The sequence below is a fragment of the Mastomys coucha genome, unplaced genomic scaffold, assembly GCF_008632895.1.
Source record: "Mastomys coucha isolate ucsf_1 unplaced genomic scaffold, UCSF_Mcou_1 pScaffold8, whole genome shotgun sequence".
Lineage (NCBI taxonomy): Eukaryota > Metazoa > Chordata > Mammalia > Rodentia > Muridae > Mastomys > Mastomys coucha.
This window is the reverse complement of record NW_022196914.1, coordinates 49,275,956-49,294,264: the sequence shown is the minus strand read 5'-3', so window position 1 is coordinate 49,294,264 and position 18,309 is coordinate 49,275,956. Positions and strand designations below refer to the sequence as shown.

General features: G+C 38.5%; 1 protein-coding gene across 2 annotated transcripts in view; it reads right to left on the bottom strand.

Annotated features, from left to right (window-relative positions):
• Edil3 (EGF like repeats and discoidin domains 3) overlaps window positions 1-11,763 on the bottom strand; it is a 486,419-nt gene extending 474,656 nt beyond the window's left edge. For both annotated transcript variants that reach the window (XM_031360541.1, XM_031360542.1), the window contains exon 1: window positions 11,119-11,763. In XM_031360541.1, coding sequence (XP_031216401.1) covers window positions 11,119-11,185 — 67 coding nt within the window. In that variant the 5' untranslated portion in view covers window positions 11,186-11,763. The remainder of the gene's footprint in view (window positions 1-11,118) is intronic.
• Window positions 11,764-18,309: the final 6,546 nt, after the last annotated feature.

Sequence of the window (18,309 nt, the reverse complement as noted above, 5' to 3'; positions counted from 1 at the left end):
CTTAAAGTGCCTGTAAGTTAGTGGTTTCATTTAACAGCAGCAATTCTATGGACTAGTTGTCGCTAGATGTCAACTAAAACACAGTGATGGCACGACTGATGCTGGGAATTGAAGGAGGTCTTCAGATTCATTGATGCTCTCTAATAAGGGAAAAGTGACAGTGTGATAATAAGATATTAAGAACTACTGTAAGTACTTAGGAATAACCTTGGAAAATGAACATCAGCCAATCTCCTGCCATTTCCTCATTTTAAAAGTTGAGAACCAAACAGAATTTTTGACTACCTCGAGCACTCTTGTGTGACAGCTGTACACAGCTAGAGTCAGTATAGTAGATTCAAGTTCAGACTCTTCCAAGTCTGTGAAACCCAGGACATTGGAGCTTTAGAACCTCAAGTTCTCTCTCTCTTTTTAAATTAGATGAATACTCTCTTCCTCTTGTCTTCTAAGGCAAAGGGCCATTTAAGCTCAAATACTGTACAGTCTCACAGAGAAAGAAACAAGAAGATGCTCTATATACCAGGTAGGGTGACTCCCATTAGTTTTAAAATACAGTTTAATTTCATTTAGTTTTAAAATGCTTAAAAATATTTGGAGTAAATAATCACTCAGTTAAATCGGAAAGAAACTGTGTGGTTAGTACGGCTAGTTGTGCCTGTTTGGCTTTGTTCTTATAATGTTGGGGAAAGAACTCAGAGCTTTGGGATACTGCTAACTTTGTTTTGTTGGTGGTGGTGATAAATAAATAAAATAAATTGTGCCCAGGTGTTGTCCATAGAAGCCAGAAGAGGGTGTTGGACTCCTGAACCTGGAATTACAGATTATATAAGCCACTATAAGTCTATGGGAAGTCAGTCTTTGAATCTTCTGGGGAGCATCCAGTGCTCTTAACCACTGAGCTTTCCCCCCAGCTCTGGTTTACTTCATACTATGTAACCCAGACCTTTGAGGGTTGTGGCTTTGTGACCTGGCTGCCTCCTCCTCAATGCATGGAAAATAGTCACGTGCTGTGATATTTGGGCATGAAGTTTATTTTTTAATAGGTTACATATAAATAAATTAAATGAGGGTGCTATATATATATATATATATACACATATAACACATACATATTTGTGGCACATTGAATATGTTGATTAAATTGAAAAAAATAAAAACCATATTGTCTTTTAATATCACTTTGTACTATGTAATGCAATTGAAATTGCTACAGAAATTGTATCCCTATACCTTATGTTCAATAGCACGGGAATCATGCAGAGGAGTGGCAAAGTTCTAGAACACATTCATAAAAGAAGCATGCTAGAATAAAATTGAATGGAAAGATTTGGTGAAAGATCTGTATTTCCAAACACATCATAAGTGCTTTTCTCCCTGCCATCACAGGACCAGTACTTGTAATGTGCACTAAAAACCCTATCATTAACTCTTTCAGACTGAATAACATGTTTGTTTATTTCTGCATGTGAAAAGAGATTTATCCCGGTTTTCTACCTAAAATTTAATTTATTAAAAATTGTAAAAGTTATTTTTAAATTGTAGAATTACTTAATATTTCCAAAGTATAAATTCATCTTCTAAAATAATTAGATGCTAACTGGTAGTTAACTGGTAAGATATATGTATTTTTACAAATAATAAAATAAAGAAGACACCTTCATGTGCACAATGCATAACTTATTGCCACATAATATCAATTGGTAGTTAGGAGTGTAGGGTCCATATTGCTCTATTTTTTGGAACTTTTTAAAATAAAATATAGGAAATTGTAGATAAATAAAAACATTAAATAGCCAAATTATCATACTTAACTTCTATAAAAATTAATAAATGTATATATAATTATAATTGCCATAAAAATGGAAGCTGTGAAGCTTCACATTGAAATTGTATACTTACAGGGTCAAGGGCATTTTACTCACTTACCCACTACCAAACCAAAATATCTGTGACAGAATTAGAAATATAAAAAATAGATTTATGTCTTCTTTCATAACTTGTGCATTCTTTCCTTCCTTATGCCTTATTCATTATTTGTTCTTCTTTCTTCATGTTATACACGACATTTTAACTTAGTCACTGTGTGGCCACGGCAGTTATTTTTGTATCAATTTTATTATTCATTTCAAATGACCCAGCAGCACCAGCATGGTTTAGTTCTGAGGTTCAGAACTGGTACCCACCACAGTGCAATATGCAGAAGGCATCTGCTAGACTTATTTACCCCGATTCACATCTCTCTGAGTAAATGACTCTTGTTAACTTTCCTATAAAGATGTTTATGCTGTTATAATGGCAGCCTTCCTATGAAAAGAGGAAAAAATAAAGAAATAAGACTGTGACTGTAAAAGCATAGCTTTGTAGGAAAAATTTCAGATACAAAGAACATCAGGACACTGTATATAATAAAGGAATCTGCTGTTTATTGCTTACATGTCTTTTAATTGAAGATGTATAAAAACATAAAAGGCCATTTGTATTCAGTCTGTGATATGACAGTATATTGTTATCAGTGTTTTATCTTCCAGAAGGATTAAAAAGTACTTTTATATAAGGTTCATTTCAAAACATAGGAATGGGTATAAAGAAAAGCAAGTAACAGAAGCTTTTAAATTTTCTGAACCTCCTTCCATGTCTATTTTGCTCCCCCTTTTAAGAAGTAATGAAGTATCTACATTTTGGTCTTCCTTCTTCTTGAGTTTCTTGTGGTATTTGGATTTTACTTTGTATATTCCGATCTTCTGGACTAATATCCGCTTATCAGAGAATGCATACCATGTGCATTCTTTTGTGATTGGGTTACTTCACTCAGGATAATATTCTTCAGATCCATCCATTTCCCCAAGAATTGGAAGGAGTTGCAGAGACTAACTATGGAGCAGAGACTGAAGGAACTATGATTCCCAGAGACTGCTCCACCTGGGAATCCTTCCCATAGTCAATCATCAATCCAGACACTATTGTGGATGCTGATGGGTGCTGGATGACAGGAACTTGATATAGCTGTCTCTTGAGAGGCTCTGACAGTGCCTGACTAATACAGAAGTAGAGGCTCACAGCCATCCATTGGACTGAGCACAGGGTCCCCAAAGAAGGAGCTAGAGAAAGGACCCAAGGAGCTGAAGGGCTTGCAGCCATTTAGGACGAACAACAATATGAAGTAACTAGTACCCTCAGAGCTCCCAGAGACTAAAACTCCAATCAAAGAGTACACATGGGGGGACTCATGGCTCCAGCAGCATATGTATAGCAGAGAATGGTCAAGTTGGTCATCAATGGGAGGAGAGGCCCTTGGCCCTGTGAAGGTTCTATGCCCCAGTGTAGGGGGGCCAGTAAGCAGGAGAGAGTGGGGTGGTAAGCAGGGGGATGGGAGAGGGAACAGGGGTTTGTTTTTGTTTATGTTTTTTGGTCTTTTTGGAGGGGAACTTGGGAAAGGAGATATTCTATGACATGTAAGTAAAGCAAACATCTAATAAAAAATTTCTGAACCTATCCTTGGCAATATATATATATATGTAAATATATACATATATGTGTGTATACATGTATATATGTATGTGTGTATATAGGTATACATATACATATATACATTTATACATATATATGAATGTACATATATATGATGTATGTAAGCATATGAAGACACTGCTACTTAAAATATGCACTCATAAGGATAGAGAGATAGATGTTTTGGCAGGTAAGAGTCCTTGCATATGATTTAAGGTCAGTTCCTAGGAGCCATGAGATGGCTCACAATCTTCTGTGACTTAGTCCTAAGGCATCTGACACATCTTCAAACCAAATACAATACAAACAAACATAGTTCAAATGCAAACATAGTTCACATATGAAGTTCACATATGAAGTTCACATACAAACATACACACATGAAGGAAAAATAAAAATGCCCATAAAATAAAAATATGTAAATTTAAATTAATAATAACAAAGCCAAATGTCTACTTACTTCCTAAAAACAGTGATGTGGATACAGTTGTGATGATATCTCCATCTAATTAAAAGACTATTACGAATCCATTTTGGTGTTTTTGTTACTGTTATTTTGTCTTGTTGTGTTACCTATACTTTGCTAATTCATGGAGGTAATAATAGCATCGATGTTAAACAAGGATTTGGAAGATACATATTAAAGCATCTAAATAGTGAGCTGGCATAAAACATTCCAAGAAATCTGTTGTTTATAATATATATGAGTTAAGCTACACAAATAATGTATATGTGTAATATCTATCTATCTATCTATATATAGTATATACACACAAGAAAATATTGTTATTAAAACTAGAGCATCTTCTGTTGGTAAAAGATTATCATGTATTTGTGACAGGCAGACATACACAGACTACAAAAGTGATTTTTAATTACAAAAGGGATGAGGCCCTTTCATTTAAAAAATATTCTACAATCCAATATTTCCACTTGACTGTTCTGGATTTTCTTGCTCATATGTCAGGAGCCCATTTTACTACAGCTGACCTCATAATCTCCAGTATGAGCGAAATCTGAACAGTCACTGTGAGCTCAGTCCAGGAAAGGACTTAAAGGATTATTTTTCATTCTAAAAATAAACCACTTTGTCAAATGCGAAGCAGAAACCTTAAGGACTGCAGGGTAGTCTAACTCCATTTACAGATTGCCTCCAACCTAAGCGTATCATCATGTAACCAGAGATTAAGCCGTGGTCTTCCTACTTATGAATAAGTAAGTAATCAGTCGTCTCGATACCGATCTGTTTTAGAAAAGAGGAGCAGTAAGAGGAGTCAGTCTTTCAGAGCAGTAACAATCTCATGCTGAAATGCTTTAGTGTGTAAGAAGCTTCACTGGTGCCCTTGCCGTTAAATCCTCTCTGTTCACTGATGCACCAGAAATCTCTGTTGGACAAACCCGACCCATCACTATCACTGCATTAACACACATATTCAAACAGAATGCAGCAGTATATTTTCTTGTAAAATGTGACTCAGTCGTTGCAGGACACTTTATCTGAATTCGGACACCAACTCCTTTCCTGTAAAACTAAACTGTTTTTATATTACCTTCATTTGATTATTCTAGGGGGAAATGTACAAAACAGCATTTTTATGGCAGAGAAAAAATTCAATTGCCAAACTAATACATTTCTCAGATTTCTAACCCCTTCACAGTGAAGCAGATTTCTGAGCCTATACATGTTGAACAAAATATTTTCTTATTAATACATGCAAAACTTTGATATTTTTGTATTCCCAAATGGTGGACACGTGGCAATTAAATACTATCCAGATGCATGACAAATATTTGCATCAAGTAGTACAATAAACATTCACAGGTTAATGGCTTTATTTTACTCAGTCCTCACCATGTCACCAAATATTCTAGTTTTTTTTTTAATTGTACAATATTACTGTCTTACATACACTTTCCCACTTCCTCATAACAACTGGCATACTTCATTGCTCAAATTGAGTCTGACCTATTGCTTCATATTTCTGTTTCAGAATGTAGTTTATAGACAGTCAGAGAATTTGGAGGTCAGGATAAATAGATTTTTAAAAATATAATATATAAATTCGAAGTGTGAAGTCTGTGTGAGGTTGTCAAGAGTTTCTCATCCTTTTGTCGTTTATTGCTTCCTATGTTCCTCTCTGTGTCACATGGATGAAACTGTGAGGCAAGTCAGGTCTGCATTGTTAGGGCACATGTTTACCTGCCCAGTTTCAGGCAGAGCATTGTGATCAAAGTAAGGAATAAAACTCTTGACTTGTTCTTCAATTAAGATCCTTTTAAATCACAGAGATTGGGAAAAGAGGATTTATGCTCTCTTTTTCCATTTTTCTCCTTCCAAGAGGAAAAATGACAACTTCACAGAGTTTTGTAAAGTTACAGTCTTTTAATAATGATGACAGGATGCCAGATTGATTTTATCCTGGATGTTGTTTCCTAGTTACTACCCAACAAAGAAGTGGGAGGGAGAAGAAAAATGTAAAAATGGGAGAGACAGCATGCAAGATTTCCTTTTCAACTTTAAGAAACTTTAACACAGAAAGAATGCCACTAAAAATAGGCCATTTGACATGTCAATGAGCGCATAGAAACTAGAAATAATTCATAGCAAGAATATACTGGCCAATCTGAAATATATATTTAAAGACTGTATCAACCAAAGAGGGGACAAAAGTTTGACAAAAATAAACTAAAAGTGATTTTCAGTAACTTATAGATATTGCTCTACAATAGGTGTATACACCTATTGTGTATACACATTAATAATTTCCTGAAGTAGAAAAAGAGAATCTAGGGTGCATTTAGCCTCTTTGGCCATATGATATATATTAGTTAGAAACTTGCAGGTTCTACAAAAATATTACCATTAAAAAAAAGGTAGGTACTCATGACTTTCTACAAAATAGATATGTACAGAGATAGAATAAAATGTGTAAATGCATGTAAATTACTGTTAAAGAATGAATAACTACTTAGACCAGGTGTGGAGAAGAAATTTAGAATGTTAGGAATGTCAGTAATAATTGTTTGAGCACTACTAAATCGATAATCTATGTCTATTTCCTTGGAAGGCACTAATGAACACTTTGAGAAAGTAATGGGATTCCCAAAATGTGTGACTCTTATTTGTGGCATCTGTGACTTGAAGTTAAAGTTCTACAGTAAAAGCTGTCCATCCTAACAATATACCCTCTCTGTCTTCAGGGACTGATGTGAACTGTCATTAGTTCCAGAGATAGTAAAACATATTTTATGTACATTTGCAGACTAGCATTTCTTATTTACTTCTTTTGCCTCTTTCAAAGATCTTTAAAATATCTCCATTGATTATTCTGACACCTGCTGGTGAGGGCGCAGTCGATCCTAATCTTTTTCTTTCAACAACTGTGGGACCAAAGGTTTTTATGCATACTTATTCATGAACAATTAAGTGATGATTTCTAGCATCAGTTGTAACCATGTAAAACATTTTAACAATTCACATCAGCATTCATTTGATTTTGTTCATAAATTAATTTACTTTAATTAGGAAAGCTATCACTGTCTTTTCACAGACTTGGATAAAGCAAAAGACAAGAAGCAATATATTGGGCATCTTCCTAAAAATCACAGCTAAGAACTCAATAGGAAGGACAGCATGACTGGGTTTATAGTTTTTCATGAATGGGCAGAAATTCAAACTATTTAGTTAATAAAAGAAGTAAATTGATTTCTATTATAGAAGTTTTATTATTAATTGCATACTTGTAATGTCTCCTAACTTTACATTTTATCCATCCTTTAATTACTATTATTATTTTAGCTTTTGAGATTTGAACATAACCACATAGTTCTCCCCTCCCCTTTTCTCCCTCCAGCTTGTTCTACCCAACTGTCCATTCACAATTAGCTTCTGGCTTCACTGAGCTCAGAAGCCTTTACCATTTTTTTTTTGTTGTTTTTGGCAAAGATTTGATGGAACTGTTATATCATAAATCATATTCAAAGCTATCACACCTGCAAGTGTGTGCAGGAAACAATATTAGCACCACTTTCTTAGGCTTTAGAAAACCCCCCAAAGCTTACAAATGTACACAAGTGATTGTATATACAGTTCATGCCATTATTAGCATCCATTTAAAAAATGAATCTCATGAATAAATTACCCGATTAACAATGTTATCAGAATAGCTGGTAAGGAAGTGAGAGAGTGTGAGTAGTGCAGGCACTAACATCCATCAAGCATGTTTTGTAGTGGTATACTCGCTCTTTTACTGAGTATCCTTCCTGTTTTTTTACAACGTTGTATACTTTATTCCTGTATATTGCTAAGATTTTAATGATTAAGAAAAAAATCATAACCTAGATGAGTCAATTATATTAAAATGATCATTTTACAAACTAGATATTAATGTTATGTGGACATTCAGCTTAAAATATTTAATGAAAATACAAATGTTTTTAACTTAAGGAATTGTTCAGTAATGTACTACATTGGCCTTATTTGAGAAACCTTTATAATTTTAAGATCAAAGAAGATAGTATATTCTATTCCATTTGACTTTCCCATTTTTATTGTACATATTCACTACAAATAATACAAATTTCTAGAGAAAATACATTTCAATTTTAAGAGAAAATTTAAGCTAAAATGAGAACTTTCTCAGGACTATTGGAAAGCTCTGCTGTATCATTGTGTTGCCTGTCAGGCTGCAGACACTACACTGGTTTCAAACTCTCAGAGCAAGGGACTTTATGTCCACTTATCTATTACCTTCAGTATAATATTTTTTAAATTAATTTAAAATGTTTCACCTTGAATCTGATGTTAGCAGTTATTTCTTAAAGTGTAAAGTTAATGGTCATGCAAATTAGGTAATGATGGCCCAAAAGTGCAGTAATAAAATCCCCATAGAAACCGGTTATTTCAGCTTAAACTTCACTATGCAATCTTTGAGGCATAGTGGCATCTGGAGTGAGATTCTTCAGGTATTAATTTCTTCCCATGTAGAATTAACTAAGATCTCCATTGATTAAAAGATGGGAATTCAAATGCCAGTGATTCATAGCATTTAGGGCACATCCAGACATTTTTAGATAACGTCGTTTGCTTAAAGAGTCCAGGCACAAACTGCAGGCACAGGGACAGATTGCATAAGATGTCACGTGTTTGCTGCAACTGTATGCATGTTATTGGATTTTTTTTAAAGCAATACAGAATGATGAATAATTTAAGAGTTAATAAAATATTCAATCTGACTGATCCATTGGTTTAATTTTAAAATAAAGACAGCCAATAAGTGGACTTACCTATCATTATCAAATTCCAAGAATGAGTGCCTGTAAATTGGGATCCACACAATGGAAAACACTAATTTCACTATGACATTTGATAAATCAAAGATATACGGTGGGGGAGGGGTATGAAAATACCAGAGTAAAATTCCATGTTAACACTAGCTTCAGTAAGTTTTCCCAAAGTTTAATTGTTTGAACTGTCAAGCAAGCTCAGTTCTGCTTTCTGCAGAGGTCTGGGAGGAGAAAATTAGAGAGGAGCAAGTTTAACAGAAAAAGCTCATGCAAATCAGTCCAGATTCTTTCTCAGAAGCTGCTGCCCTCCACCTGCAGGGAGGCTGACAAAGGATCAGTCTGACGGATGGAGGGGTAGGCTTCCTGAGCTTTGTCTAGAGGACCACACTTGGAAAGCTCAGGCAACAATTCTATGGTCCACTTGACTGGTGGCAAAGATGCCTCGGCGCGGGCATCTTTTAAGAGCTCAGAGCAGCTGCATTTTTTATTTATTTATTTTTTATTTTTTATTTGTCGAGATTCTAGCAATGAGAAGTCATCTGGCAAGCTCAGTCCTCTAGCATTCCAGTCACCTCTGATAAGGGTCACTTAGTGGCAGAGTTACCTAGTAGGTGCTTGTGAGTGCACCCATGAGCATGTGTGTGCGCGCGCGTGTGCGTGTCCACGCGAGTCTGCGTGTGTGTGTGTGTGTGTGTGTGTGTGTGTGTGTGTGTTCCTATTTAGGGTGGGAACGGAGGCGGGGATAGGAGGAGAGGGGAGTGCCTATGGGTCTTACAGTTCCTTTGCAACCAAGGCATCAAAGTGCAGAAGGAATCCGGACAAGAAATAAAAGAACCAGGAAATATCAGCTTTGGAAGCCTATTCTTTTCCTTACCACTGGAGTCTAGGCGACCCACTCCGAAAACATTTCCATATGCTAACCTTCACTGGAGGGGCTGCATCTGCGAGGCAGCTATCAGAGCAGGTTTGGAACAGATCCCACACTTACGCCTACACCCCTGGAAAAACAGTCACATCCTGGGGAGCTGAGAAGACCTGAACTACCCACCACTTCGAGTCCCAAAGAGACTGGCATTTCGCTGCAACACAGGTTTATTGAGGCTAGTCCCCTAAACAGCCCATCTTCGGAAGCGCATACCTAGGTGGTGCATAGGTGTAGTGTAGAGTATCCATGCAATGCCTAGTCTAATCTTAAATGGTTTCGAGTCAACGCATTTTTTTTTATTCCAAATACTTCTAGAGCCACAGCGTTTCAAACCCTTGTAGCTTATTCAGCTCTCCACTTACTGCTATCTGTGGAGGATTCTAGTACATATCTCTCAGAAGGGCCTTCTGTATTCACAAACGCAGAAAGGGTACAGCCACCCAATGTCTTGAAACCCCGTCTCTCTCTTTGGCTTCCTGGCCCCTATTCAGTACCTGCTGGTATGCAGACAAAGGTTTCTGACCAGGTTTTATATTGACAAAACCTAATCTCTCAGAGGACCTGAAAGTCACCTAAACAACTCAGCAGGAGACTCGCTGTAATCCTTTTTTTTTTTTTTTTTTTTTTTAAATAATTTGTTTTGTATGCTCGTTTCAAGGCACAGGTAGACCAATCTGAATAACTTTTTGGCTCCTGGGCCAGGGGCGCATGAAGAATGCTTTGCACATCACAGCCATCAATTACCAAGAGTTATGGTCTTATCCAGAGGGAGTACACAATAAAGCTCAGGCCCCCTGGGGTTAGAGGAGAGGAGAGTTGTTTGAGCTGTTGTAATTGAAGTCACGCGCCCAAGAGGAGGGTTGGGGAGAAAGCTAGCGACTTAAGAGACCTCTCTCTCTTTCTCATTGGCAGCACAAACTCTCAATATCAGGTCCAGGTTGACAGACCCTTTAGCCCCTGCCCTGCACCAGAGCATTGCTTCCAGCTTACCGCCCGGCGGTTATGTAGGCTGTTCTAGCACCAACTAGATGATGGGCCGGCACACTTAGCTCTGTCAGGTCTCTATCCCAGCCCTGTCCACTGTTAGCGGCCAACAACATTGATATTTCCTAGTCAGGGGTCGCGCAGAGAATCAGTAGCAAAGAAAGCCTAGGAAGACAACCCTTTCACAGTACTCAACCTTCTTATTTTCTAGATCGCACCCTCTTCCCCGGCTCAGCCTGGGGCACTCCACTCGGACTTTGCTAGCACTTTGGCAGGGTATCCAGGGAGCATCGCCTGCTCCGTAGCGCTCCTCACGCCGGGCACGCACTGAGGACCCACTGTGGCCCCTTGAGCGGCATTTCCAAAGGTGCTCCCCGCCCGTCTCTCATCCAGGGACCCCTGCCCAGCCACCTCACCTTTGCCGAACTGGGGCACACCGAGGCTGAGTCCAACCAAAAGCCAGGCTGCTACCAAGTGCTTCATGATCCTTTCTCCCGGCGGTGACCCGGGCTGGTCCGGGGTCGTAGCGGAGGGCACAGTAGGCGAGGTGGCCCTGCAGGACAGCAGTAAACCCCGCCCTGTCAAAGATTCAAGAGGACGGCTTCCTCCCTCAGCGCTTCCTCAAACAAATTCTTGGGAAGGGCGATAAAGAGTGATGGCCCTAGAGAAAGGGTAACTCCCCCCCCCCCCAGCTTCGCCTGCGCTGGGGTGCGCGGAGGTGGGTGCGCTTGAGAGAGGCTGGGGCTGCGAGCGGGTCCTAGCAGAGGCACAGCGGGCGGAGCGCGGGCTCCCTGGGTTCCTGGCTCCCGGATTTCCCTGCGCGCACCGCAGGCGAAGCGGCCGGCAGTGACTACGGCTCACGCTGCTGCCGCCGCGGCTGCGGGGCTTCTGACTTGGAGAACAATGAAGCGTGAGCTGGAGGGGAGCGAGCCTGAGGCCAGGAGCGCACTGTGTACAAACAGTGGCGGCGCGCGTGTGAGACTGAGGCTAGCAGGCTGGCTTTGGGCTCCCCCGGCGGCCCGCCCCCCTACCCTCCCTCTTCCCTCTTCCCTCTTCTTATTGCCTTCTCCAATCTCTCTCTCTCTCTCTCTCTCTCTCTCTCTCTCTCTCTCTCTCTCTCTCTCTCTCTCTCTCTCTCTCTCTCCCTCCTCCGCCCCCCCCCACTTCTCCCTCCCTCTCTCCCACAGATTTGGAAGGTGGCTCCTTCTGCTGGAAGAGAAAGGGAGGCAGCCGCAGCCACACCCTGCCTGATACCTGCCACTGTCTGCTAAGTTCCACACCTTCTCCACCTAGAATGCAAAAACTCTGAGGTTCAGGGAATAGGATAGATGTCTGAAAGTGTTGATTCCAGGGTTGGTTTTATAGTTAACTGTACAAAAGAGTCCACCGAACTTCAGGACTGCCAGGAAAGGAAGTTAAGAGATGTCACAAAGTGGCTCTAGGAGCCTCAAGCTTGGTGAAACCCAAGACTTTCTAAAAGAAGTCTTCCAGTTTCTCACGAGTCACAGTTTAGTCAGGAGCCAGACTCTAAACAGGCAAGACAGGCAGCTAGCTGCCCTGTTGTTCTGTCTGCTAATCAGTTTGCTCAGGGTTGAAAAGGAAGGTTGTGGGCTCATCTGCTCCCAGCGGGGAAAGGGCAAAAGCATGGGAGGAGACATAGAAGCAGGACATCTGTTTCACATGAGAGAAGTCATAAGGAAAACAGAGGAGAGAGCAGATTCTTGACACATCACTCAGGTGGATCAAATTTCGCCTCTCCTCACCAAAACTAAAATAAATGGGCTTATTTTGCACTGAAAGTGATTGAACTGAAAGTACAGCCTCTGGCTTACAATTGTGCATTCTCCTCTGTTTTTCAGTTAGAATGATTGCTTACTGTAGATTCAATTCCTGTGGTACCAAGTATCAAAATGAAACAGGGTTCTCTGCCTCCCCGAGTCCCCATTAGGAGGGGAGATCGGAGAATATAAACACATGCCTAGAGATACTGAAGAAATGAAGAAAATAGTCACTCTCGGGATTAAACGCTGACAGGAGACAACCATGAAACTTCATTTCTTCCTCAAGTCCTTGGAACCCCATCTTGTACCATCTCTCTGATGTTTGGAATGAAATCAAGGGTGGAAGGACATGTAAAACAATTGAGAAATAAAACCAAATGAAGACTAGAGAAAAGTAATGTGTAATATGGGCAAAACACCAACCACAAAAAAACAAACAAACAAAAACAAACAAACAAACAAACAAACAAAAAAAACCAACAAAAAAAACCCAGAACTTGTTTCTCATGCTGAGCAAAAGGGTGATGATACATGTTTAAGAAACTAACCAGAGCTCTCAAGGACTAAACCACCAACCAAAGAGTACTCATGGAGGGTGGACAAGTAGCAGAAGATGGCCTTTTCTGGCATCAGTGGGAGGAGAGGCCCTTGGTCCTGTGAAGGCTTGATGCCCCAGTGTAGGGGAAAGCCAGGATGGTGAGGCAGGAGTGGCTGGGGGGTGGGGGAGCCAAAGGGTATGGGGACAGTATAGGCGGTTTCCAGAGAGCAAACTGGGAAGGGGGATAACATTTGAAATCTAAAGAAATAAAATAACCAATTAAAAAGAAAAAGGAAAAAATTGTCTTGGCAAGGAAAGGAAGAGTCACTTCCTTGTTGTACCTTTATGTTTAAAGCCAGCCCTGTTGGATCAGGATAGTATTGCTTAGAGTTGTAAGTTCATTCTGGTCAGTTACAATGTTGTTTCCTTGTATGTCACTACACTTTAACTCTGAAAGTGCACTCATGCTGCAACATGTGCTTTACAAAGACCATCTCTAACTTGGGAAAGGACAAGTTATTTTTCAGGGATTCTTTCTAAAGGATTATGGCAGATCCTAAAGTGCAGAACCTGAACCTGCTCTACATAATGAGATAGACAGTTGGAGACAATAGAATAAAAATTGTGTTTGCTTTATTTTATTTACAATTTCCACTTTACTAATAATATGTAATATTAAGGAGCATGTCAAAATGTTAACTTTTGGTCAAAATGTAGATTATTAAACATTTCCTTTTTACAAAAAAGGGTTCTTTGTTTGTTTTCTTTTTTAATACTCAGGTAGGCATAAAGCTACATCAAAATACAAAATCTATGTCCAAACAAGTGAGGGGAGGACTATAAAGGGCACTCTTTATGAAGTGTTGCATCACCTTTGGGAGGTGTTGCCAATTTAGTACCTCTATACCCTTAACTCTTATTTTCTATCAAAAGGTGGTATAAAGGCTTAAACACAACAGCACCTGCCTGATAGCACTTCTTTCTTCCTGCTTATTTGTAATGACCATCTACAAATAAGCCTTATCATCAATTACACTTATAGAGTTCATTTCACTGTTGGTACACTTATACAAAGCTGTGTACAGATATAGTCCTTTCCCAGATGGAATAGAGAAAATATCTGGAAAACAAAGAAAGGAAGGGTAAAAGGACAAAATGCTGCTATGAATTTTTTCCTGAACATAAAGTGCTAAGAGACCTTTACTAATCACATATGATCCACCCTATGATTTTACAGCTTCTCCGAATCTGTGCCCAAAAGAGTAAAAATGATCTATACATCACACGAAAATGGCATTTCTCAAATTGTTTTCTATAGGTATTCTTATCCTTAGGATGTTGGTAGGTTTCTGGGGAAAGAAAATAAAAGTATCACATGGAGAAAGGATGTGGGGAACACTGTGTATTAATAAAGCCTCTTAGCATCCTTGAGGAATATTTGCATATTAAATTCTCTGAAGGTCCTGTGGGTAAGGTTTTCTAAAATTGGTTAATCTGGCATTTTGCAAACTTTTTTGGCGTTGCTGTTGGTGGTGGTGTTGCTGTGGTTGTTGTTATAGGCATTATAACAAGCTATTTCTTAATATAGCTCTTAATATAATGTAAGTTTAACACTACAAGGAAAGGAATGTTACCTTAAAACAAAGCAACAATAAGTAGGAAGAAAACAATCAAATGAGAAGATGAAGAAAGATTATTGATTTTTGCTAGGAACTGAATATTTCTTTCCTGCTGTGAATGTGGTAATTAATCTCAGTTGTCAACTTGATGAGATCTCGAATCACCAGCAGAGAGTTGGTGCTCTGGGCATGTTTGTGACAGGTTATTTTGATTATATTGGGGGGAGAAGACTTTTCTATTGTGAGTGACATCACTCCCTAGGCTGGGATCCATGGCTATATGGATAAAAAGAGACCGTGGACTGAACTATGTTTTTCACATTATGCTTCTTGCCTGTGAATGTAGTATGACTAGTTGGATCAAGTTCACCCTGCTATGATACCCCTCCCATCATGGCATCATGATGACACTTCAAACTGTAAGCTGAAATAAATCATTTCACCTTTGAGCCATTTTTGTCAGGTATTTTATCACAGCAGTAGGAAAGTAAACTGACACATAAAATTGCTGCCTCAAAATGGAGCCGAAGCTATGATAAACCTTACTTATCACACATTTCTTAGGCTCTTGGAGCTCTTCTGTCTTCAATGAGAATAGTTTGTTACTTTGAGCTAGAAAGGCTGTAACTAGCTAGGTAGAGGCTGAACGGAGGAAATTTGGAAGACAAGAATCTTGAGAAAACAGTAAACAGTGGAGGCCAGGCACATAAGACTTCATAAGGAAATAGACATTCTGCGAGGAACTAGTCTAATGACCTCTGTATGATATTCCATGAGAATCGCTTGTCCTGAGACACTCTCTGAAGTTAAATGGACTTCAATAAGGAATAGTATTTGGACAGTGTAGGTGCTAGGTGATAAGCAATTTTTTTTTTGAGAGAGAGGGGAGACAACTTAAGGGAAAACTACTTGGCTACACTGTAACAATAGGAAGAGGTCCCAGAAGGCAAAATTGTACCCATTAGCAGTTCTCAACCTCCATAGTGCTGTAGCCCTATAATACAGTTCCTCATGTTATGGTGCTCCCAGCCATAAAGTGATTTTCATTGCTGCTTCATCACTTTAATTTTGTCACTGTTATTATACTATAAATATCTGATTTGTAGATGGCCTTTTATTTTCAGGACTCATCATTATTGAGTAGGAGTTTGAATTCTGGAACATATCTGAGTTGACATTCTCTACCTCAAATATAACTCATTCACTACAAGTAAAGTCAGCTAATTGCTAGGCCTCAACATTCCCATCTGTAAAATAGAATTAGTCACACAACAAAACTTGTAGAGTTAAGCTGGTGTGTGGTGCATCACAGTTGAGTAATTGTCACATACTGATGAAATATAAGGTGGTAAGTAAACAAAAGCTATAATCGTATACCAAATTTTAGAATGACCTTCCATTATTAAGTAATTACCTCTACTCATTCATTGTAGAGAAATTTTAATCCAACAGCATGGTTTCTCAGATCACATCTAAAGACTTTCTATAATTGTGTGATCCAGATGAGATGCAAACATACCATGTACCTTTAATATCTCTAGTTGGAATACAGATAGCTCCTTAGTACACACTTTTAATCCCAAACAATGGCATCCAATTGAGAATCAGACAAAGTGACAAATCAGAGAAAAATTTGACGGAATGAGTCAGAGATAGAATAAGCCCAACTCTCAGGAGAAAAGTTATTTAAGAGAAGTCCAGGCAGAGAGAGAGAGAGTCTACTCAATCAGTTGAACTCAGTGCAGTGGAGTTGAATAAGTCAGTTAAGAGTCAGGGTAGAGAGTGCAGTGCAGTGGAGTTGAGTTCCTTTGGAAGTTCATGCAGTCCAGTGCAGGTCAACAGAGGCAGCTGAAGCCAGACAATAAGAAGGAGCAGAAGATTAGAACAAATTTCCAGAGTTAGTTTGATGCTACGTAGAGCAATTCAGTGAGAAGACAAAGAGAATCAGTCAGCTTGGAGAGGAGTTTGAGCCAGAACAGCTAAACTGAGCCAGCCAGGCAGAGTTCAGACAGAACCAGAAAGGGTGAGCTTATTCAACAATAAACCACCAAGATGACTATTACATCAGGAGAATAAATGATACACTGGTTTTCCACTTTTATTAAATTATCTGAATGTATGGAGCTCAGCTTTCAATTCCTCAAAAAAAGCCTAAACTTAAATGTAGTATTTTTCAATATTTTGTCATTTTAAAATGTTAAATAAGATAGATAGATAGATAGATAGATAGATAGATAGACAGACAGACAGACAGATGGATAGAATCTCAGAATACATAATCATATTTTATCCAGCACTCTTTATTCCTGTTCAGTATTGAGGATCAAGCCTGGTAGTCCTGGTTATTCAAGTCAGCACTGAGATGCATTTACAGCTCTGAGTATTATTATAAGTTCAGCTAAAACCAAGTAGGATTTCTTGACCTTAAAGACAAGCTGTAAGCTTATAAACTCATGTTGTTTTTACTGCAGAGTTTATGGTAATGTTTTGTGGCAACAGTAAGTCACTATTCTCCTCATCATTTCAATGAGAATGAGTAAGTCACGGAATGAAATTAGCGTATGTCTTAGCATTTGTCAGCACTGGAGCTAAAGCTTGAATCTAAGTACTCTGAATCCAGATCTTTCACCATGTCCATCAGCAGTGTTGTAGGTTGCTGCAGGCTAAGCTGTAATGCATTTTTACATATACTGCTTTTGTAAGTCATAAACTGTCCCTCCTCATCAAAAAAAACTAAAACCCACCAAAACTCCTAGAAAACAAATGACTATATCTGTTTCATGTTATGAAAAATGAGGTACTAAACTTTTCAAATATTGGATGGTAGTGAAGAACTGGGCCTGTAGACAGGACTTGGACTCTACTTTGAGTTTCAGAAATTATTTTCAGATTATTGTGTCAAAGTCCTGGTTTAGATAGTTGTCTAAATTGGTGTATTTATTCATCTTTCAATTTAAATAGCTATAATTGTTTTTTGTACTGTTTCCCAGAAATTCTTGATCTGTTCTTTTAGGATTCATGGAACCTGAAATTGAAGTTCTATGTACTTGCTTAAATCTAAATATTTCTGTAATTTGTTACAATTTTTCCTGCTTGCCCAGGATCAAGGTTATTTGACTTCCAATTGTCTTCCCAAACAACCTCCTGCAAATACTACTAATGAAACTGCTGTCTTCTCTTGAGTCCTCCTCAAGGTATTCTCACAACCTGCTGGGTGTTGTTTCCTGGGAATGTGTAAGTTAACTGAAAACTGTCATCTTTGCCTTTAAAGTCTGGCCCTAAAAGAGAGATTTCTTGCCTCTCAGACCCTAGTTTCCAAACCAGACTAATTTAGTGACTTAGATTTTGGTTTTTTTTTCTGAAATATTTTTGGTTTGATATGCATAACGAAAGGTCAAAGTGTGGAGAAGATGTAGAGAATGAAAACATTTCCCTACTAATAGCATTCCCGTTGTTAATACAAGCTAAGCACTGTTAACAGAGATATATACAGGTAGTTAACAGATACTGTTGGTCTCATGAGTGTGTGTATGTGTGTGTGTATCTGTACATATACCTATGTGAATGTATGTAAATATAATGTGTATACATATATACATACAACTTTACAATATTTACTAAATTGTAAGAATATTATAAATATAGCTTACTTAAAAAATGTTTTTTTTC